The sequence below is a fragment of the Eschrichtius robustus genome, chromosome 7 (assembly GCF_028021215.1).
Source record: "Eschrichtius robustus isolate mEscRob2 chromosome 7, mEscRob2.pri, whole genome shotgun sequence".
In the NCBI taxonomy this organism is placed as follows: Eukaryota; Metazoa; Chordata; class Mammalia; order Artiodactyla; family Eschrichtiidae; genus Eschrichtius; species Eschrichtius robustus.
Window position 1 is genome coordinate 10,237,351 of NC_090830.1, and position 25,036 is coordinate 10,262,386.

General features: G+C 42.6%; 1 protein-coding gene across 1 annotated transcript in view; it reads left to right on the forward strand.

Annotated features, from left to right (window-relative positions):
• Window positions 1–279: 279 nt before the first annotated feature.
• The window catches only part of GNG4 (G protein subunit gamma 4), a 30,386-nt gene continuing 5,629 nt past the window's right edge, over window positions 280–25,036 (forward strand). The window contains exon 1 of the mRNA XM_068548841.1: window positions 280–378. Coding sequence (XP_068404942.1) covers window positions 280–378 — 99 coding nt within the window. The remainder of the gene's footprint in view (window positions 379–25,036) is intronic.

Consider the following 25,036-nt stretch of genomic DNA (forward strand, 5'->3'; position numbering starts at 1 on the left):
GTGGGGGTGCTAAGGTGACTCTGGGACCATCTGTTATCTTCTGCTTCCTCTCGCTGGGGCTAAGAAAGTCTGACAAACAGGAGCCTGACGACTTGCTCCCATCACTCGGATGAAGCCCGCCTTCCTCTTTTCGCAGGAGGGTCTGCCCCCATGGCTCCCTGGCCTGGGAAGAGAAGCGGCAGGGGGTAGGAGGCGAGAAAGCTGAGGGGGCTTCTGCCTGACGTTTGGAACAGCAGCTCTTTCAACCCCTTAACTTTTGGTTGTTTCAGGGGCAGCAGGATGAAAGAAGTCATGTCCAATAACAGCACTGCCAGCATCTCCCAAGCCAGGAAGGCTGTGGAGCAGCTGAAGATGGAGGCGTGCATGGACAGAGTGAAGGTAAGCTTGCACAAGCCAGCCTGGCCCCCTGACCAGCGCTCAGCTCTGAACAGTGCCCACCCCTCCCCCGTGCTCAAAGCAGCCTCACGAGAGCAAGTGCGTCGCCCCACAGAGCATCCAGCCAACACTGGCGGCTCTAACATTGACACACGAGCGTTTGCTGCGGAGTTCTGAGCGTGCCTGAGCATCCAAGGGACGCAGAATACACAGTGTGTGTGAATTCCATGAGGAGTCGCCAAAAATAGACCCATATTCATCTCAGCTCTCTTTAGCTCCGTTGTCATGCCAGTAAGCGAGAGAGAGTTGAACCGTGAGATCCGTCATAGTTTTCCTGCTTGATCCAGTGACTTTGAGGTTAAACAACATCGGGTATTTTGACAGGGGCGCTGTCGGGAGTGCAGCATCGAACCATATGCACAGCGTTTGTCATACGCTCCTTTGGGGAGGGAAGGGAAGAAAGGTGCCAGCCGCCTCCCACCATGTTCATTTCTCGGAGGAGTGTAGTTGTCTGCACGCTGGAGGAGCTGACGTGAGATGAAGCCAGCTCTTCTCCAGGTGCCACTTTGAAGCGAGCAGGAGGCCAGGCGGAGCAAGGGGCTCTGAGATGCCACTTAGTTAGGTTCATTGACTGTAATACACCTGGAGGCCCATCGGGAATCTGACAGCAGGAAACACGAGTCCAATGTGTCTGTGGCCTTCTGGGACCCAACACAGGGCTCTCACCCAGGCACTGGGATTCAAATAAGACAGAATCCATGGGGCACTGGGGGACTCCTAAAGCCTTCTGTTGGCAGAGCGAGCAGTCCCTTCCCCAGGCTCCCACCCCCGAGAGCTGTGGCCAGATAACACCAGCTCCTGCTTCCATCAGGATGGTTATCCCCCTTCCCTGGGGACCTCCAGGTACGAGCTGTCCAAGGAGGCAGTACGCAAGTGCAGTAAGCGACACAGTGTATATACCATGCGAGAAGGGGATGCAGGATGATATGCATCGGTCTAAATGGACCGGCTATATGTGCACGTACTGATACCAACTACAAATTAGACCTCAGTCCTTGATCCCTAGGCTAGAAGAGGAAGCAAGAAAAGAAACAGTTCTTAAAGAGGGGGAGCCCCAGTGGCGTAGAAATGGGTCTAAGGATGAACACTGCAGACAGTCAGCAGGCTAGAACAGACCTTGCTGAGAGGACGAGAATGCGGTGGGATTCGCTCTTTGGACAAAGATGCCTGAGCACATGCTCTGGTCTCAGTGCAGTCCTGGGATATAAACACGAATGGAATGTTCCCGTCATGTTGCTCAGAGAGGACTCCCGGGAGTCGTGAGCTGGGAGTGGGTTGTGAGGTGACACGGGGGAGAAGGGAAGGCTAGTGTGAGCTGACTGTGGCTCATTGCGAGCCCTTGGACTTGACGGAAGAGCTGGTCGTTGTGCTGGGAGGGCAGCTGGGGGATGCTGTGTGCACAGGTACAGTTCATGAAAACGACTGGGTGTGCGCCGAGGCTACGTACGGGATGACCAACAACAGTCAATAAAGTTGTCAGAGGCCGAGGTACCCGGGAGAGGCCTCGAGGGGAAGAGAGCAGAGGCAGAATGGAGAGGCCAGCGCGCGAGCAACTCAGCAGAACTTAGAGGGTAAGTGTGGGAGCCGCCAGGAAGAGAGAAGCTAGACCCCAACTGTCAAGTCCATGGCCTGAGGACTGGAAAGATGGTGGGTACCGGTTTTGGCGATAGGACAGTCACCTTGCTGGGGAGTTTTACTTTGGCGAGGAAGATACACTCGGTGATAACAGGTCTCACCTGTGACCATCACCACCCAGGAGTCATGGTGGGGACCACATGTCCCCACGAGGAAGGGCCCTTCAGGAGTCACTAAAGGCACATGCACAGTCTCCAAAAGAGGCGGGAGAGATCATAAGGCAACTCAGAGTCTAGTTCGTTACTCAGGTGGCTTCAAGGGATGGGCAGTCCCGTTCTTGCGGTGAGTGGGTTATGGAAATGCGGCTCCTTGATCCCGGGAGAAGCCGCCCAGGGGGATCTGCGGCCTCTGTGGTAACTCCAGGGCCAGTGACAGCCGTGTCAGATTTGGTTCAGAGCTGGCAGAGTGTCGTCACAGCGGAGATGATCCAGGGCTGCCTGAGGACAGAGGTGGCCCTGAGGAACCACACGCCGGCCATAGCTTCACGGTCACGTGTGGTTTTTTGGCTTGGGTTTTGCTCACACAACCTTGAACTTTTTTTTTGTTTGTTTGAAATTGTGGTAAGATACATGCAACGTGTAATTTACCAGTTTAGCCACTTTTAAGTGTACAGTTAACTAGCATTGCGTACATCCACGGTATTGTGCAGCCATCCATTTCCAGAGCTTTTTCCTTATCCCCCCAAAACAGAAACTCTACCCAGTAAGCTCTAACTCCCCGTCCCCCCCTTCCCTAGCCCCAGCAACCTCTCTTCTACTTTCTGTCTCTATGAATTTGACTATTCGAGGTACCTCATTGATGTACATGGAATCCTGCAGTATTTGTCTGAATTTTGTGTATGGCTTATTTCACTTGGCATATGCCTTCAGGGTTTGTCCAGTGTAGCGTGTGTCAGGATTTCATTCCTTTGTAAGGCTGAATAGTATTTCATTATGTGCATGTACCACGTTTTATTTACCCATTCATCTGTTGATGGACATTTGGATTGTTTCCCCCTTTTGGCTATTGTGAAGAGCGCTGCTGTGAACGTGAGTGTGCCCGTGTTTGGGTCCCTGCTTTCAGTTCTTTGGGGTATATGCCCAGAAGTGGCATTGCTGGATCATGTGGTAATTCTGTGTTCAACTTTTTTGAGGAACCACCATACCAGTTTCCATGGTAGCCATACCTTTTTACATCCTCCCCACCTCCCAAGCAATGCACAAGAGTTCCAGTTACTCCACGTCCTTGCCAATACTTATTTTCCTTTTTTTTAAAATAATAGCCATCCTCATGGGTGTTAAGCTCACACTTTATTTGATATTACTGTTTTTAAGATTTTTTTTTTTGATGTGGACCATTTTTAGTCTTTATTGAAGTTGTTACAGTATGGCTTCTGTTTTATGTTTTGGTTTTTTGGCCACAAGGCATGTGGGATCCTATTAGCTCCCCGGCCAGGGATCGAATTCGCACCCCCTGCATTGGAAGGCAAAGTCGTAACCACTGGACCGCCACAGGATTCCCTCACACTTGATTTTAATCACTAGACGCCCCTTGCTTCAAGGCACAGGATGGCTTTGGGGAAAAATCTACTTGATGCAACTCTTTGGTGAAAAAAAAAAAAGTGTGTATTGATATCAATTAGCCAGACAATAAAAACAGAATGTGGAAAGAAAGAGACTCCATCAAGGATACTCCAGATTGACCTTGATAAGGACCATGAGGAGGGTGGAAATAGGAATAGCGTCACCAGGGAGAAGAAGTGGCCTTTCTAGGGTGGGTGAGAGTTTACTGCAGGAGGGGAAGAAGGAAAAAGGGAGCCTGGGGGTAAATGACCGAGGAAGCTGGAAGGAGGAGAGGAGCAGTACCTAGAATTCACTGACCTCATACAAACAGTGAGGGGAACGCCAGGTCCAGATGAAGGGGAAAAAGGACAGGCTGACTGCATGGTGAGGATGTAGAAAAAGCGAGTGTGCCGTGCCTTCCATGGGGCCCGGAGAGAGGGAAGAACAAGGGGAAACAGCTGGAGGCCCCGTGGAAGAAATAATTGCAGTGACAGGTCCCACAGAGCCGGCTCCCAGGTGGAAGCATGACAGAGGGGGACCCAGAGGACAGCCTGGGCAGGACACGTATCGGGCATGAAACCAGAGAGGAGCCCCATGGCTTGTACGGTGTGTCGCCGACTGCAGAGCCCACCTCCAGGCTTCGTAGTTTGCTCTGCTTGGAAGAGCATCTCATGGGGGAAGGAAGGATGGAAATGATGGCGTTTGCAGCTCAGGGGAATAAAGGAGAGGTCTGTTAAGGGGAGAGAAGGGAAAAACTACCGCATTAAGCAGTTGTTTGGGTTGCAAATATAAGAAAAAGTATTCGTGTGAACTCAGAGAGGTTTGGGCAGGTCATGGAGGAAAAATGTAGAAATATCCACTGTCTTCCTGTCTGTCCCCCGCAAACATCATCTGCATAAAAGCACTAGTGTCAACATAGACTTTGTTCCAGATTTTGCAGGACGTAGAAGAGAGGCTTCAGCATATAGCCCACAGCCAGCCCTCAAACCCACACATACCGCTGCGTTAAGAGACCCTCCCCACACACACCCTCAGCATCCTTCTTGCCTCTCCTTACTGTTACCAAATCGGGTCCAGCTGCTTGCAGCTCATAAATCAATACTGGAGAGAGAGAGAGAGACAAATGTTGGTAGAAAGGAAAGTTGCTTTTAATCAGAATGCCGGCAGTCCCCCCAGAACCACCTCCAAAGATTCTGCTCAGCCATGAAAGGTTTTAAAGGGAAATAATAATCTCAGTGAACCATTGAGATAGGGGGTCCGAGTCCTCGCCATCTCCCACTGCGTGCAGGCGTGTGTGCAGGCTTGTTGATTCCTCGTGATCTTTCTTTAGATGCTGTCTTGTTCACACCGTTTGTTGGCGAGATTAATGACGCAGAAGCTAGGGAAGAGATCTGGTCATCTGTTAATTACTTATTCTTCATTTCTACTTCTTTGATCTATGGAAAGAACCAACAGATGAGGCAAGGTATTGTGTGGTCAAACGATGTGAAAGGGGTGCTAGGGCCGGAGATGAGTAGAGCATGGGGGGCACCTGGTGTAACGTTAGTGACAAGACAAAGGGGGCCGCTGTAGAGAGCTCTTTCCTGCCAAAAGCTGCCTATACTACCTTCATTCCTTTAATGTTTATTGACTGCCTTCCCCAACTCAGCCCTCTCCCCCAGCATCCATGTGACTCTTCTCCATCCTACCTCAAAGCTCACCGGGGCATTTCCCAACAAAGCTGGGTGTTCCTCTTTGCGAACCTGTATCAGCTGCTTAAAAAAAAAAGTAAATGTGTTCCATGCATCGTAAGCACAGGGAGGATTCAGCATAGAACCTATATGGCCTCCCCAAAAGCAGAAAGCTTAGCAAATAGTACTCAGGATCCTAAAAAATAAGTAAAGAGCACAGGGGCTTCCCTGCTGGCACAGTAGTTAAGAATCTGCCTGCGGGTTCGAGCCCTGGTCTGGGAAGATCCCACATGCCGCGGAGCAACTAAGCCCGTGTGCCACAACTACTGAGGCTGTGCTCTGGAGCCCGCGAGACACAACTACTGATCCCGCGTGCCACAACTACTGAAGCCCACACGCCTAGAGCCCGTGTTCCGCAACAAGAGAAGCCACCGCAATGAGAAGCCCGCGCACTGCAACGAAGAGTAGCCCCCGCTCGCCGCAACTAGAGAAAGCCTGCGTGCAGCAACGAAGACCCAACGCAGCAGTCAATCAATCAATCAATCAATCAATCAATCAATCAATAGCAAGCACATAAAAGATGACTTGGAAACTGTTTTGGTCTCTTGGAAAAGGGCATGCATAACCTTATTCTTACTCTCACCCTTTAGAGGTTCAAGCAATATAAAGTTCTTTTGGGAAAGCACATATATGACATGGGTCATCTGATAGGGAAAATTTGTTGAGAAATTATGGCAGATACGAGCTGAGCAAAGTATAAGATTCTTAAGTGGAGAAAGTGGTTTCTGGAGCCTGACTGTCCAGCCCAAGAGAAGACTTCAGCTGCAGAAAAGGCGTCCCCTGGGGGAGATACAGAGGCCCTGAGCAGGCCAGGTCCCAGTCTCCCAGGAGGGCTTCTGGGAGCTTCCTCTCCACTGGGTACCCCTCAGGGTGCCCTGATTCTCCTGACACTGGGCCAACCCCATGGGCTGTGGCCTGTTAGGCTCTGGGGATGGATGCACACCTTGAGCAAACCGGTACCTCTCAGCCAGGGACCAGGAAGCTGACAGACTTGCCTAGCAGCATTAGGCCCATCTCTCTCGCTTGCCTTCAGTAGATAACTTAAACAGCTGTGGGTGTGCTGACAACCCCGAAAAGCGCTGCCCTTGGGATGAAATTAATCTTGTCACCACAAGCTTACAGATGAATGGATAAAGAAGATGTGGTACATATATACAATGGAATACTACTCAGCCATAAAAAAGAATGACATAATGCCATTTGCAGCAACATGGATGGACCTAGAGATGATGATACTAAGCGAAGTAAATCAGACAAAGGCAAATATCATATGGTATCACTTATATGTGGAATCTAAAAAAATGATACAAGTGAACAGAAACAGACTCACAGACTTCGAAAACAAACTTATAGTTACCAAAGGGGAAAGTTGCCGGGGGCGGGGGGGGCGGGGGGGGCGGGATAAATTAGGAGTTCGGGATTAATATACACACACTATTATATGTAAAATAGATAATCAACAAGGACCTACTGTATAGCACAGGGAACTCAATATTCTGTAATAACCTAAATGGGAAAAGAATCTGAAAAAGAATAGATATATGTATATGTATGACTGAATCACTTTGTGGTGCACCTGAAACTAGCACAACATTGTAGATCAACTATACTCCGATATAAAATAAAAATTAAAAAAAAAAAAAACAGCACAAGCTTGATTTGCTGATTGTTGACAGACAGATCGCCCTGTTCTATGTCAGCCTCCCTTCTATAGACTGCTGAAAAAATGAGGGCAGGAAAAGAAGAATGGCAGATGACAAATGTGCATAAAGTCACCCAAAGAGATGGCGGCAGTAGTGAAACTAGTGCTGAAAGAAGGAACTGCCATAAAAGAAGAGAGATTCTATCATGAGAAATAATGACAGCTGTTCACAATCCTTCTCCATAAAAGGTATGAAAAATTTGGAGAAAACAGTGTGGAAAAGGGGAATAGCTTTAGAGAAAGGAATATTCCTACTTACTTTTGGTCTTGGAGATTTTCTCATTTGACGCTTAAAAGAAAAGCGAATACATGATCAAAAAATATTTTAGTTAGGAAATACAAGGACACAAAAACTGAATTTACGAGTGTTCAAGATAGAGGTTACATATGCTCTACTTATTCCATTTAGAACTTTTTTTCAAACCATAAATATGTGAGAGTGAACTAGACATATCCCAAGGCATGTAGCATACTTAAAGGCTCTTCAAAGAGAAAGGGAGAACTTAAAGTGAGAATGTGAGAAAGTAGGCATCTTTATCTGGGGGCTTTAAATCTTGTCTTGAAAATAATGCAGTTTTTCTGTTTATAAAAATAGTACTACTATATATAAAATAGATAATGAATAAGGACCTACTGTATAGCACAGCGAACTCTACTCAACACTGTGTAATAGCTTATATGGGACAAGAATCTAAAAAAGAGTGGATACATGTATATGTCTAACCGAATCACTTTGCTGCTGTACACCTGAAACTAACATAACGTTGTAAATCAACTATACTCCAATAAAAATTTTTTAAAAAAGAAACATATAAAATTTAAAATAAAAAATGTACTCATTTATTTTAGGAAGTTTTGGAAAATATAGAGAAGTATGAAGAAGAAAATTTAAATAATCTATAACCACTACATTTTCATGTTTTTCCATCCAGCTGTTTATCTGTTTTTCTTTTTATAAAATTATGGTTGTAATATACATTTTGTTGATGAAAATTCAGTTAACAACCAAGTTAAGAAGGAAAAAAGGGGAATTTTATTTGAGCCAAACTGAGGATTGTAACCAGGGAGACAGACTCTCAGAAGCTCTGAGAACTGTTTCACCTGTTAGAAGTTAAAGGCACAGTCATACATTTTCGAGACAAAGTATCATACGTCAAAATGACATACTGATATTTTACGTAAAGTTCACCAAGGATACATAGTCCAGGTAAACAGGTAGGGAGCAGCAAGTCACCATGACCCCCTACAGCCCTGGGAAAGAACTCTCTTCTTTTAAGAAGTTACATTGCTAACCTCAGAAGAAAGGGAAAAAAATTGATCTTTACAGTTGATCAAGCATTCCCACCTTTGAGGACCTTTGCTTAAACGTGTAATGCAAATGCACACGGCACATTAGGGAGGGAGGGAGGAGGCATAAACAGACAGAGAGGATTTCATGTTTAATTTCTCTTGTGCTGCCTTAAAATATAAATTTTATTTCATCAATTTATTACTTTTTGCAATCTGACTTCTCACTGAACGGTATATTGTGATTATATATCCAGGTTAGTAAATACTCTCCTAAAATGTCATTTTAATATCTTCATCTGATGTGCAGTTATTTAACTGGTCTCCTATCCTTGGGTATTTCCATTCTTTCCAATTTTTTCAGTATAATTTCCCTTTTTTAATTGAAGTATAATTGAGTTATAATATTGTGTTAATTTCAGATGTACAGCAGAGTGATTCAGTTATATATATATATTTAAATATATATAATTATATTTTTATATATTTCAGATTATTTTCCATTGTAGGTTATTACAAGATATCTAATATAGTTCCCTGTGCTATACAGTAAATCCTTGTTGCTTATCTATTTTATGTACAGTAGTGTGTATTTGTTAATCCCATACTCCTAATTTATCCCTCCCTATCCCTTTACCCTTTGGTAACCATAAGTTTGTTTTCTATGTCTGTGAGTCTGTTTCTGTTTTGCACATAGAGTCATACGTGTTATTGTTTAGATTCCACATATAAGTGATATCATATAATATTTATCTTTCTCTCTCTGACTTACTAGGTGTGATAATCTCTAAGTGCATCCATGTTGCTGCAAATGACATTATTTCATTCTTTTTAATGGCTGAATAACATTCCATTGTGTATATATATATATACCACATCTTTTTTTTTAATATAAATCTAATTCCTTTTTTTTCTTTTTTTAATTAATTAATTTATTTATTTATTTTTGGCTGTGTTGGGTCTTCGTTTCTGTGCGCGGGCTTTCTCTAGTTGCGGCGAGTGGGGGCCACTCTTCATCGCAGTGCGCTGGCCTCTCACTGTCGCGGCCTCTCTTGTTGCGGAGCACAGGCTCCAGACGTGCAGGCTCAGTAGTTGTGGCTCACGGGCTTTGTTGCTCCGCGGCATGTGGGATCTTCCCAGACCAGGGCTCGAACCCGTGTCCCCTGCATTGGCAGGCAGACTCTCAAACACTGTGCCACCAGGGAAGCCCTATACCACATCTTCTTAAACCAATCATCTATTCACGGGCACTTGGGTTTCCATGTCTTGGCTATTGTAAATAGTGCTGCTGTGAATATTGGGGTGCATGTATCTTTTCGGATCAGAGTTTTCATCATTTCTGGATATATGCCTAGGAGTGGGATTGCTACATCATATGGTAACTCTATTTTTAGTTTTTTAAGGAACCTCCATACTGTTTTCCATAGTGGCTGCACCAATTTACATTCCCACCAACAGTGTAGGAGGGTTCCCATTTATCCACACTCTCTCTAGCATTTATTGTTTGTGAACTTTTTGATGATGGCCATTCCGACCGGTGTGAGGTGATGCCTCATTGTGGTTTCGACTTGCATTTCTCTGATAATTAGCAATGTTGAGCATCTTTTCATGTGCCTCCTGGCCATCTGTATGTCTTGTTTGAAGAAATATCTATTTAGGTCTTCTGCCCATTTTTTGATTGGATTGTTCGTTTTTTCCATATTGAGTTGTATGAGCCCTTTATATATTTTGGATATTAACCCCTAGTTGGTTGCATTGTTTGCAAATATTTTCTCCCATTCTGTAGGTTGTCTTTTCGTTTTGTTGATGGTTTCCTTTGTTGTGGGAAAGCTTTTAAATTTTATTAGGTTGCATTTGTTTAGTTTTTGCTCTTATTTCTTTTGCCTTGGGAGATGTCTAAGAATGTTCTCTTCTAGGAGTTTTATGGTATCATGTCTTATATTTAGGTCTTTAAACCATTTTGAGTTTATTTTTGTATATGGTGTGAGGGAGTGTTCTAATTTCATTGATTTACATGTAGCTGTCCAGCTTTCCCAACGCCACTTGTTGAAGAGACTCTTTTCTCCACTGTATATTCTTGCCCCCTTTGTCATACATTAATTGACCATAGGTGTGTGTGCTTATTTCTGAGCTCTCTATTCTGTTCCATTAATCTGTCTGTATGTTTTTGCACCAGTACCATGCTGTTTTGATTACTGTAGGTTTGTAGTAGTTTCTGAAGTCTGGAAGGGTTATGACTCCAGCTTTCTTCTTTTTCCTGAGGATTGCTTTGGCAATTCTGGGTCTTTTGTGGTTGCATATAAATTTTAGAATTATTTGTTCTAATTCTGTGAAAAATGTCTTGGGTATTTTGATAGGGATTGCATTAAATCTGTAGATTGCTTTGGATAGTATGGCCATTTTAACAATATTAATTCTTCCAATCCACGAGCATGGGGTATCTTTCCATTTCTTTAAATCATCTTCAATTTCCTTTATCAATGTTTTATAGTTTTCAGCATACAGATCTTTCACCTCCTCATTTAAGTTTATTCCTAGGTATTTTTTTGTGTGATTTTAATTGGGACTGTTTTTTACTTTCTCTTTCTAATATTTCATTGTTAGTGTAAAGAAATGCAACAGATTTCTGAATATTGATCTTGTATCATGCTACCTTGCTGAATTCATTTATTAGTTCTAATAATTTTGTGTGGAGACTTTAAGGTTCTCTATATAGAGTATCATGTCATCTGCAAATAGTGGCAGCTTTACCTCTTCCCTTCCAATGTGGATACCTTTAATTTCTTTTTCTTGTCTGATTGCTGTGGCTAGGACTTCCAGTACTATGTTGAATAGAAGTGAGAATTTAATGGGAAGGCTTTCAGCTTTTTACTGTTGAGTATTACATTGGTTGTGGGTTTGTCATAAATGGTTTTTATTATGTCGAGATATGTTCCCTCTCTACCCACTTTGGTGAAAGTTTTTATCATGAGTGGATGTTGAATTTCATCAAATGCTTTTTCTGAGTCTGTTGAGATGATCATGTGGTTTTTGTCTTTCCTTTTGTTAATGTGGTGTATCACATTGATCACCTTGTTCCTACCCCTGGCCCAACTTTCTGTTGTACTTATCTTTTTTGTATTGATTAGTAAGAGTTTCTTGTATATTATATATTACAAATAGTTTTCCCAGTTTGTTGTTTGTGTTTTAATTTAGTCTTTGATTATTTTTGATGTACCAGTGTTTAAAAATTTTAATATGGAAACTATCAATATTTCCTTGTGGACTCCTTTGCTTTATACATAAGCCTCTCCATGATGAAATTAGATCAACACTCAACCTATATTTTTTCTACTTCCTTTATTATTACAGTTTTTACATTTAACTGTCTAATCCATCAAAATGTGTTATGTCATTTACTTAAGAATCGATATAAGAATTGTTTCAAAGTTTTTTAAAAATTTAAACCAGTTCATAATTAACAACCCATAATTCCCCCTCTTGATCTGAAATGTGGTAACTGATTCTGCTCTCCCACTTTTGAGCAGATACTGACTCTTCAGAGTATTTCTGTTCCTACTTCTGGTCACTCATCCCTGTTTCCATTACTGGATCTCTATCTGCCATATTCACGCTAGTGGTCTCTAGTTTTATCCCTAGCCCGCTTTGCTTTTAAACCTTCAGGGTCTTCTTGGGTAAACTCATCTGCTCCTGTGACTTTTTAATATATGTGTCTCCAGCCCAACCCCCTGAACTTTTATTCTGTATATCTAGGTGCTTACTGGTCAATCCCCCAAAGCCTTAAAATCAGCACATCCAAAACTGGCCTTTTTTTTATTTCATCCTGTTCTTTTTGTGTATTCTCTCCCTCATTTCTTTATACCACCATCTACCTGGTCTCTCAAACCAGAAACTCTCTTTCATCCCACATAGCTGATATATTTCCATATACTACCAGTTTAGCTCCCTGAACATTTCTGAGATCTCTCCCCTCACCTCCATCCTCATGGTCACATTTATTGTCTGACCAACTGCAGAAGCTGTAGGTGGTTGATCTGCCTCTAGTCTTGCCCCTTCAGATCTGTCCTTCCCCTTTCTCTAAATTAGTCTAGTATAAAAATCTGACTTTGAATCCCTCTATTTAAAACTGGATAAAATAGGGGCTCCTTAGCATGACCTACAAGTGGTCCACTCATGGTGTCCGAGGAACTATTAATACCCCTCCAGGCTCATCTCTTTGTACTCCCTTCCACATGTCTACACTCACACTTTCTCTAGCAATTTCTTAAATATGCCCTGCTGTAACATGCTCTTTTGCCTTTTCACATGATAGTCTCTTCATCTGGAAGACTTCTTTCACCTCTGCCTGGAAAATATCTATTCATTAATCATATGCCAGTTTAGAGGGGAAAAACAGACACTGGTCTGTGAGCCTTGGCATTCCACCCACCTGGCTTTTCACAAAGATGGTCTGCTTGCCCTAAAGTGGGAATTGGCCAAAAACTGAAGATTTTCACCGTGGGGTTGGACAAACTGGGGAGAGTATGAAACATCTTTAAACATCTTTAAAGCACTAAAGAATAACTTACCTGAACTAGGACTTTCCACTGCCTCCGGTCTCATCACCCACTCAAAGCACTGAACGAGGATGTTCTAGCCACACTGTAAAGAGAATATTCAAATATTGCTTCAGCAAACAATGAAGGGGGTCAAAGAGAACCTCCCCATACTGTTCTTGCACAAATAGCAGACTTGGATTAGAACTGCCCTCTAAGTATAAAAGAAAAAAAAAAAAGAAACATTAGACCTATGCAAATATTCTGCCAAGGTATCAAGGACCAGACTCTAGTGTATGAAAGGCTAATGGAGCACTCACTTAGGAAGAAGTCTTCTTCCAAAAAACCAAAGAACATTTTAGGTGACTGCTTTATAGTCTCCAAAAAATGTAAAGCAAACATAGAATCTGTGAAACAAGAGCTCAAGGGAGAGATAAAATAATGAGTTGAAAGGGAGGTAGAAAAGCTAAGGAAAGAATTTGAGAGGGGGTGGGGAACACCATTAGAAGGAGCAAAGAGTCTTTCTTTGGCTTACTCCACTTAGTATGGTAATCTCTAGGTCCATCCATCTTGCTGCAAATGGCATTATTTCATTCTTTTTTATGGCTGAGTAGTATTCCATTGTATATATGTGCCACATCTTTAGCCATTCATCTGTCGATGGACATTTAGGTTGCTTCCATGTCTTGGCTATTGTAAACAGTGCTGCAGTGAACATTGGGGTACATGTATCTTTTCAAATTATGATATCGCTTATTTGTGGAATCTTAAAAAAATGATACAGATAAACTTATACACAAAACAGAAATAGGCCCACAGACATAGAAAACAAACTTATGGTTACCAAAGGGGAAAGGAGCGGGGGAGGGATAAATTAGGGGTTTGGGATTAACAGATACACACTACTATATATAAAATAGATAACCAACAAGGACCTACTGTATAGTACAGGGAACTATACTCAATATTTTGTAATAACCTGTAAGGGGGAAAAGAATCTGAAAAATACAGATATAAATGTATGTATAACTGAATTACATTGCTGTACACCTGAAACTAACACAACATTATAAATCAACAATACTTCAATAAAAAAATAAAATAAAAAGAAGGAGCAAAGAGTATAACACATGCTATAGAAAACCAAATTAATGACATGGAGGACAGGCTTAAGAAACTCGCACAGTAAGCAAAAGAAAAAGACAAAGAGTCAGATCAAAGCAGCTAGAGAGAGGATGACAGAAATGAAGACTGACAACAGCATTCCAACATGTGGATACTGATGTTCCCAGCAGAGAGAAGAAATGGAATAGAAAATACTCCTAAGGATAGAATATTAAAAGGTTTCATTGGGGCTTCCCTGGTGGTGCAGTGGTTGAGAATCTGCCTGCCGGTGCAGGGGACACGGGTTCGAGCCCTGGTCTGGGAAGAGCCCACATGCCGCAGTGCAACTAAGCCCGTGCGCCACGACTACTGAGCCTGTGCGTCTGGAGCCTGTGCTCCGCAACAAGAGAGGCCGCGATAGTGAGGGGCCCGTGCACCACGATGAAGAGTGGCCCCCTCGCATGGAAACGAAGACCCAACACAACCATAAATAGATGAATAAATAAATAAAAATAAAAATAAAAAGGTTTCATTAAACAGAGGAAGATTTGAACCTGCAGATCCAAACAGCTCGTCATAGTCCAGGAAAGAATGTGATAGAAAATGATCAACCATGAAACGCATATACAGCTGAGGTTACTTAACCTCAAAAGAAAGAGCACATCAAGTATACAGGCAGGGGAAGCGATCATTTAGGACAAGTGCACCTGACTTAACACGTGTCAGATGCTTGAATCCTCATGCCAGACCTCCAATGTTGGTACTAATGGTACCCCAGACAGGAAAACCGAGGCCCACAGTTGTTATGTGATGAACTGAGGATACCAACCCAGATCCTTGATTATCATTGCACTACATTGCCCACCGCCACCCCCACCAAAGGGTGGAATTATCAGTCTGGACAACATTGCACCTCAGTTCAGAAGATGCCAGCCTAAAATTCTGTAAAAATTCTAAAATGCTGCAAAGAATTTGCCACCCAACCAAGTGGTCACATGTGTCCTAGGAACATAAATATACTCTCAATTAGAAAGTTAAATATAATGCAAACACATGCTTCTTTTCTTTAGCAAAATTATTTCATTCTGTACAGTTGCATTTTACTAAAGGAGATAACAGATGTGCATATTTTGTGATCATTTACATGTGGTGATATTTATCAGGACTGTAAGAAAGTTTCTGGCGAAGTTCCCACTAGATCAGGAATTCCTTCGAGTAGGGGCTGAGTGTCATCTTGTCTTGGGATCGCACACACTACTTGGGTCATAGCAGGTCACACTGAAGGATGGACTGGCTTAGAACAGCCCAAATCAATCGCAGAGAATCAGGGTCAGGTGAGGCCATCCGTGTATCATAGGCTTCATTCCTACCAAAAAGGGGTAGGAAATCTGCAACTACACTGGCTCAGACATCACAAAGAAACAACACAACACCTGCAGGCATGCTCTTTGATCAGGGCTATGAAACAAAGGCCCTGCTTTGGGGCGGGTGTCCACTCTTGCCTTGTGAGGTCTCTAACTTTGTGCTGAGCTGCTAGGACCCCTTCAGTGTCATCTGCGCTACAGATCTTCTGGGCAAGGATCCTTCAACTGAAAGCTCAGCCTCTTAAAGGAACTGGACTTGCAGGGTGAGCCCTCTGAATAGCCTGTGCCCAGCCCAGTGAAGAGCTCTTCAGGACGTCAAAAGCCCCATGTTCATTGGTGAGGCAACAGCTAAGGTCACTCGGCCTCAGTATCCCTTTTGACTGCACTGGTCACTGCTACTGGATGCCCAGATGTCTGGTCATTCTTGATTTGTTTCTTCAAGATACCAAAGCCTTTTTCCACCAAGCCTCAGAGTCTCCTCCATGTAAGCCTTTGGTGGAGTCCTTCCAGCTGTATCTTTGGGCTCCCGCTTGCATTTTATAGGTTCTGACAGTAGCAACAACCCCTACCACAGGAGAGATGGGACTAAAATATCAGCATTTGGTGTTAAAAACCTTTTTCATCACCTCACACCCATCGGGACGGCTACTATCACCGAAACAGAAAAAAACAAGTGTTGATGAGGATGTGGAGAAATTGGAACCTTTGTGCTCTATTGCCAGGAATGTAAATGGTGCAGCCACTGTGAAAAGCAGTATGGCAGTTCCTCAAAAAAAATTTTTTTAATGAGTTACTTACAGGATCTATCAACTCCACTTCTGAGTGTACATCCCAAATAACTGAAATCAAGCTCTTTGAGAGAGATTTGTACACCCAGTTCATAGCAGCATTATTCAGAAACGCTAAAAGACAGAGGCAACTTAAGTATCCATCAGCAGATTAATGGATAAACAAACTGTATACAGGCATACCTTGGAGACACTGCGGGTTTGATTCAGGTCACCGCAATAAAGCCAATATCGCAACAAAGTGAGTCACACAAATTTTTTGGTTTCTCAGTGCATATAAAATTTACGGTTATGCTATACGGTAGTCTATTAAGTGTGCAATAATATCACTATGTCTAAAAGAAATGTCACATCCCTTAATTTAAAAATACTTTATTGCTAAAAATTGGTAACCATCATCTGACAATGCGTGGTTGTCATAAATCTTCAATTTATAAAAAAAAATGCAATATCTATGAAATGCAGTAAAGTGAAGCACAATAAACAAGATATGTCTGTATATCCACACAGCAGAATATTATTCACCTTAAAAAAGGGAGTAATTCTATCACTGTTTTTGAAGAAAGCAAACTTAAAATTATTGTAAATTTCAATTAGATAAATAAATGTAAGGGTATCCAGGAAGTTAAAAAAAAAAAGTATATATTTGAGGAGGAAGATATGTAGAATATTCCTACTAGGTATTAAAGTTTATTATAAAATCATAGTACTTAAAGATTTATGGTACTCCTTTAGGAATAGACAAATCAATGGAAAAGAATTGGAAGTCCCTAAATAGACCCAAGTGTATTGGGAATTTGAAATACAATCCAGATGGCATCTCAAAGCAGTAGAGAACAGAGTATTAATAAGTGTTGCTGGAAATGGCTTGCACTTTGGAAAACAAAGCTGCATACACCACTAATTTTATCCAGATAAATATCAGATGGATTGTATTCATCCGCTAGGGCTGCCATAACAGAATACCACAGACTGTGTGGCTTAAACGATAGAAATTTGTGTTCTCACAGTTGTGGAGGCTCCAAGTCCAAGGTTAAGGTGCCGGCAGGGTTGTCTGGTGAGGCCTCTCTCCTTTGGTTGCAGACAGCTGCCTTCACACTGTGTCCTCACACGGCCTTTCCTCTGTGCTCATGTCAAGAGAGAGCCTTCTAGATTCTCTTCCTCTTCTTATAAACACATGCAATCCTACTGGATTGGGGTCCCACCCTTATGACCTCAGCTAGCCTGAATTACAGTCATCCCTTGGTATCCCCAGTAAGGGACTGGTTCCAGGACCCTCCTCAGTTACCAAAATTCAAGGATGCTCAAGTCCCGTATATAAAATGGTGTAGTATTTGCATATAACCTACACACATCCTCCCATATACTTTAAATCATCTCTAGATTACTTATAATACTTAATACAATGGAAATGCTATGTAAACAGTTGTAAATACAACATAAATGCTGTGTAAGTAGTTGCTGGTGTGCAGCAAATTCAAGTTTTGCTTGTTGGAACTTTCTGGATTTTTTTTTTTTTTTGAACATTTTCCATCCGTGTTTGGTTGAGTCCGCTGACACAGAACCTATGAATACAGAGGACCGACTGTATCTCTGTGAAGGCCTTCCGAATACAGTTACGTCGGGGGTGTTGTCCTTAAAAAGAAAAGTCAGCTATTTTACCAGCAAAGATGGGTTTATTTGGGAATAGTACTTAATAGACTTGCAATTCAGGACAAGCATGCTACAGCAAAAACTATAGGCAAGTCCAACAAACAAAGGAGAGGAATGTTATTTTATAGAGAAAAAGGAAGACACTGGGAGGGTTGTTTTGAATGGAAGTCCTTTGGAGAAAAGTGAGAGTTCAGGGTGACAGTAGTTTCTCATTGGCCCAGTTTGCTGGGGTAGTTGATTTCTTGTAGGAGATGTCCTGTTGGGGCTTGTAATTGAGGGGTCCTTTCCTGTTGCTGATTCTTCTGTTGGGGTTTGAAATTGACAGTGCTTCCAGTAATCGACTTGAGTGGTACTTCATGACTTCATGAGAGCTCCCCCTGCTGGCCGCCTCGCTCCATTTTAATGAGGCTTTCCTTTATTAATTTTTACGGGGGTATGGCGTCACCCTCTGAGTTTGGGGAAACACATTTCAGTTCATAACTTCAATCAGAGATTTAAATATAACAAATAGAACCATAAAAATACTAGGAACCAAAAATCAGCATCACAACTTTATAACCCAACACACAGTCTATATATAAATATACTTTAACAATAAATAATTAAAATATTTATTGAACTCTTAAAAGAAAATGCTAGGAAAATAGGAGCAAGTATTTTTATAATGTGAGTTTGGGAAGGCCAAGCATGTTACAAAATCCACAGTTCATTAAGTAAAAAAATTCTATATGGTAAAAATCTCCCAATTAACAAATTAAGAAAAATATTTGCTACCTGAATAACAAAGGTTAATTTCTTTAAATTTAATTTCTCTGAAAAATCAATAAGATAAAACAAATCCCCCTTTTCTTAAAAAAAAATGCACAAACAGCATGAATAGGCAATTTAAAAAGGAGAGATGTAAAGGGTCAAATATATGAAGAGACATTTACCTTCAAAAATAATACAAGAATTGTGCCTCCGAAAAACACTGAGATCCACTTGAAAAAATAACAGCAACAACAACTGAGATGCAGGCTATTGATGTTTTTCATTTTTGCTGAAATCCAGTGTCATCCATCAACTGTTAAAGGAAGTGAGCAGTTGTTTTGATAGCTGGAGTGGAAACTGGTACCATCTTCCCAAAGGGTAGTTTGGAATATGTGTCAAAATATTTATTGTTCACACTCTGACCCAGCATTCTCACTTCTAGGAATTTACCCGAAGGAGAATCTCATAAATAATAAAGGACAGTAAGAATTTCATCAGAGCACTGTTATAATGTCAAAAAATTGTATTTTTGTCCATCAATAGGGATTGGTTAAATAGTGTCAATGAAAAATTAATCAGTCGATCTAAGAAAGAAATAGAAATTTTTATTGGAACCAAATTGAGGATTATAACCCGGGAAGAGCATCTCAGAAAGCTCTGAGAACTGTTCCACCCTTTACAAGTCAAAGCAGAGTCATATAAGTTTTTTGAGACAGAGGGTTGTACATCAAATGGTGGATTATTGACAGTTTGCATAATACGGATCTGCAGGTACAAAGTGGTGGGTCATGTGACCCCTTACAAGATCAAGAAGGAACGTAATCTTTTTTTCTTTTTAATTAATTAATTATTTATTTATTTTTAGCTGCGTTGGGTCTTCGTTTCTGTGCAAGGGCTTTCTCTAGTTGCGGCAAGCGGGGGCCACTCTTCATCGCGGCGTGCGGGCCTCTCACTATCGCGGCCTCTCTTGTTGCGGAGCACAGGCTCCTGACACGCAGGCTCAGTAGTTGTGGCTCACGGGCCCAGTTGCTCCGCGGCAAGTGGGCTCTTCCCAGACCAGGGCTCGAACCCGCGTCCCCTGCATTGGCAGGCAGATTCTCAACCACCGCACCACCAGGGAAGCCCGAACGTAATCTTTTAAGGTGTTGTCTTGTTGATGCTAGGAGAATGTTGCACTTGATGGTTGCGAGGTATTTCTGCGGAAGGGGAGGTTTGCGTGATGCATAATGTGCATACACAGTGCACAGTGCGGGGAGAGAGGCAGCCAAATGGCAGAGAAAATTTTTTATGTCTCAGTTTTTCTTGTCTTGCCATAAAATATGAATTTTATTTCACATAAGTTATATATAGACAGTGTTATACTATAGCATCATTAAATGATGTACATCTGTGTGTACTGAGTGAAAAGCATATTGCAGAACAGCATGTGAGATTGTATGTACAAAGACGGAAAGAAAGATGTCTGCAAAGATGTTCACCAAGATGTTCCCTCCAATGGCAGGGTTTCCGTTGATTTTTATTTCCGTCTTTCTACTTTTGGAGTAATTTTACAAACCAATAAGGATTATTATTGTAATAAAGGCAACAAAGTGTCACCACCACCACCCCCCACCCCGGGAAATCAATTACTCCCTCCTCTGAAGGGGGCGGGGGTGGGGGGGTGCCATGTGAGGAGACCACATAGTGCAGGAAACAGAAACAGGGACTCCTGTTCTTTCCACGCAGGATCTCACCACCGCACCATCAGCCTAAGCCACTTGTATTTCAAACCCAGGAGTGGTTTTGTTTTGTTTTTTACTACTGTCAATTAAGTTAAACAAATTCACTTATCTGCACGTGCATTATTCATTTCGTGTACAGTCTCTGTCTTCCTCTTGCTTAGGTATTAACAGTCAAATGCAAAATCTGACCATATTTTTAAGTAAACGCACGGCATAGAAATCATAAACGATATTCCGAATTTAAGTGTGAATTCGCTCGGGATTGTCTTTGTACTAATGGTTCTCTCCAACAGCCTGGATAACCCAGAGCTGTTTGGTGGAGCCAAATGGTAAGTGTCCGGAAATTTGCCGGCACAGCCCTTTGGGCATCAGTGTTGTGACTCTTGCTTCACATTTGTTTGTTGTTTTTTTTTTAAATAAATTTATTTACTTATTTATTTTTGGCTGCATTGGGTCTTCGTTGCTGCACGCGGGCTTTCTCTAGTTGTGGTGAGCGGGGGCTACTCTTCGTTGCGGTCCGCGGTCTTCTCATTGCCGTGGCTTCTCTTGTTGCGGAGCACGGGCTCTAGGCACACGGGCTTCAGTAGTTGTGGCTCGCGGGCTCTAGAGCGCAGGCTCAGTAGTTGTGGCACACGGGCTTCAGTAGTTGTGGCTCGCGGGCTCTAGAGCACAGGCTCAGTAGTTGTGGCGCGTGGGCTTAGTTGCTCCGCAGCATGTGGGATCTTCCCAGACCAAGGCTCGAACCCATGTCTCCTGCACTGGCAGGCGGATTCTCAACCACTGTGCCACCAGGGAAGTCCCTCACATTAGTATTTGAACCAGGGCTCTTTCCTCATAATTCTTATAACAGATATGTCTTTAACGCATATTATTCTTATGTTTTTCTAGCCCTTCCTAAGAGTTGTGGCCGTGCTGCCAGTTTGTGAATTCTTTGGAAAGAACAAAATGTGTTTTTTATGGTTTTATTTTTCCAGAAGATAAAACATGCACTATTAAGTTTCGGAAGCCAAAGCGCAAAATTCTGAAGCCAAAGTCAGTAGTTTTTCAAACAAAAGAAGAGTGAGGCTCGAATATCATGGTATTCCCTGTGAACAAGTGAGAAAGGGCAAAACTGGGGAGACCATCATGTTCTGATAGGTCATAGATGGACGATTAAAAGGGTCTGGCGAAATCCAGGAAAGGGATGTAATTAAGATGATAGATGATATTAAGGTGGAAAGAATGGCATTTCTAAAAGAAAATAAATATAAATTATGTCACATGACCCGCCAAAAGTCTAGAGGCAGTGCTAATAGATTTTGCCTTTTCGATAGGTCTCATCTGAACTCTGTAGCAACCCTTTCTCACTCCAGCTTCTGCTAGTTTAACAATTTAGGTTTAACCCTTTTGTTCATTTTCCCTTCCTCTGCCAGAAGCATTTATAACCCTCACCCAGACCTTTAGAAATTCAGTGATTCAGATGATAACTTTCTACAATCAAATTTAGAAAGAAAATCAAAAAAGGGGGATACGAATGAGCACTTCTAGAACAGGTATCAGATAAGAGGAAAGGACTCTTTGCATTAAATCAGAGAGTAGAATGTGAGAGTAGAACAAGAACGTGAAGGACTTCCCTGGTGGCACAGTGGTTAAGAATCCGCCTGCCAATGCAGGGGACACGGGTTCGAGCCCTGGTCCGGGAAGATCCCACATGCCGTGGAGCAACTAAGCCCGTGCGCCACAACTACTGAGCCCGCGAGCCACAGCTACTGAAGCCCGCATGCCTAGAGCCCGTGCTCCGCAACAAGAGAAGCCACTGCAATGAGAAGCCCACGTACAACAATGAAGAGTAGCCCCCGCTCGACGCAACTAGAGAAAAGCCTGTGCGCAGCAACGAAGATACAATGCAGCCAAAAATAAATAAATAAATTTATTTAAAAAAAAAAAAAAAAAAGGATGTGAAGAGTGCATCCCACTTCAAGAGGACGTTTTGGGTGGAGGCACCACAGGCATCAAATTGCCCTGATCATTTCTGAGAAATGACTTCATGTCTATGGCTCAAACACCCTTCCCACCCTACCAGAAAGTAGCCAAGTGAATAATGAAACACACTGTATGTATAATAGCATCTGTTATATCATTTAGCCACAAACCACCAGGTATTGCTATTCCCGTTTACAGGAGTGGAAACTGAGTGCCCGGATGACACAGCTCAGCAGTGCTGAGTGCAGCTCTGTCAGGGACATTGCTTTTTGACTCACAACCCCATGCTTCCTCTTTAAGACATGCTGTTGCTTTCTAGAATCCCTAGAGCTAGAACCCGCTTGTTATGTTCATCTTTCACCCCTACGTTAGCCCCAGAAACCTCTTGAGTGACTCAGTAGTTTCTGTCACCAAATATATTACTCTTTTGGCGAACTTGCAAAATGACTGAATTATGGCTTCCTTTGTGGGAAATTGAGATATGTCAAAGCTAAGAGGTGGTCAGAGTCATACAGGACACATAGCAACCTGTTGGAAGTGTTTGGTTAAGTCAAGGTCCAGGGTCAGTCATTCTAAACAAGCTGAGAGCTTTGCGGTTCTGGTGGTGAAGACCATGTAATGACAAGCTCTTACTTAGATTAACTTGGAGATATTAAAACTCTCTTTCAAGCATCTTAGAATTACCTCTTCATGTGCAATCAACTTTTGATGTGGAAAAAAACCTTTATGCTGGTGATAGGAAACAGCAGCTAATCCTCTATTCTGGACATTTGACTTTAGAATTCGGAGAGGGACTCTCTGTTATATTATTCATTTATTCACACGTATCTCCCAACCCCTCTGGTTTCCTCTGGGAATAACCTTACTCACAACTAGATGCTATTTGTGGCCTAGAACCCAATGATTGAGAATTATCTGTATTGATCTGGGTCAATACAAAATAGTTGCTGGGAACCACTGGAAGCCAAATGTCTGCTATAACAGAATACCATAGACTAGGTAGCTTCAACAGCAGAAATTCATTTTGCACAGCTCTGTAGGCTGGGAATTCTGAGACCATGGTGCCAGCATGGTCAGGTTCTGGTGAGGGCTCTCTTCCTGGCTTACAGGTGGCCACCTTCTTGCTATGACCTCACATGGAAGGGAGAGAGAGAGAGAGATTCTCTCTCATGTCTCTCATAAGGGCACTAATCCTGTTACCTACCAGGGTTCTTGGCCTCCTTAATCAATAGAAATTGATCAGAGGCCAGACAAGAAATTCAGGCAAGGCTCTATTGGGGGCCCTGCTGCAGCTGGGGGGGTGGGGGTGAGAACAGGTAATAGGTTCCCTTGCTTGCTCGCTCCCCAAGGTGGGGTGAGCTGGTTCCTTATATGGGGTTGAGGGTAGGGGCAGGTCCAGGGGTCAGGCTGGAGGGGTGGCTTAGGTGGTCTGCCCACCCCTTTGGTGATTTTGTGTGCAGAGGGCTCTGCAGAAGTGGCAGTTGGGTTTTTGGTCTTTTTGCCTCTTTCAGTCCATAATTTTCCCCAACTGCACTTTGTACAGTTATTTTTAGTCCCTTATAGTTTCTCTGCTGCTTGGGGAGACGTTTGTCCAGGTGCAAACATTCAGCAAAAGGTCCCAGGTCCCAGGCCTGTCTCAATCCCATTCATGAGCGTTCAACCCTCATGACCTAATTACCTACCAAAGGCCCCACCTCCAAATATCATCACATTGGAGACTTAGGCTTCAACATGTGAATTTGGGGGGTGGCGGGAGGACACACACATTCAGCCCATAGCACAATAATTTGGAAGTATCTTGAGAATGCCCTTAAAAACTGGTACGTTGATCTCAAATACTCTCCAGCATTAGAAGAAAGAAAAAATTCACAAGGATTCACCCTGTAGTGTTAGCTCAGGACTTAGAGGTGAGGCATAAACCTGTGATGTCCTCAGGATTCTACTAGGGATAAACGGCGTATGATTTCTTCTGCTGGAGTGTGTACCAAGTTTGACCTTGTGAAAGATACCATTGCACAATGGGGGCTGCAACCTGGCTGTGCTCTTGACTGTAATCCTGCTTTGTTTTCTTGGGGTGGAGGGAGGAACAGGCAGAGCCATCAAGGATGATTGTAATTGATTCCAAGTAGTATTGTTAAATGGACCAGGCTTCTTGAGAAATAGGTGTGAGTCGCTCTACTTTAGATGCAAAGGATAAATGCAGTGGGTGTCACAGCCAGAACAGTAATTATGTCATCTGCCTTGTCCAGGAATGTGATTTAGTAATTGCAACATTTTCTCCCCATCACTGAAGCTTGTAATTATAGTGCAACTAACGGGATTATGTGCTAACTTGGGCTCTTTCAATCACCTCTTTTATTCTGAAATGTAATGGTAAAATTCCACAGTTGTTCCCAGGCTGCTGATTCTTTTCAACATCTGTTATCTTGTAACTCTTAACAGAGTTCACTAGTAAGGAGAGGAGGCAAAAATGCTCTGGGCATTTCATAACAGAGGCCTTTAGGCAGAGCAGACTTCAGGCTTGATGAGAAAGCATAAACACTAAGGGAGTTTCACATTTCCAACCAGAATAAAATTTTCCCTTTGAAAGTGAATCGTCTATTTTATGTTTCAAAGATGGCAGATGTTTCTGGGATATGGTGAAGTCTGCAAGCCATATTTTATATGCACTGAAGGAAACTTTCAACCATAAAAATCAATCTAGGGCTGATTAAGGAAACCCTCCCTTTCCATCTAAGGAGTAGATTTAGGTTAATTAATGCCTGGATACTAAACTGTGTGTTAGGATGTCACCTTTCATGTGGAAGGCTCGTTAAGATGTTCATTACG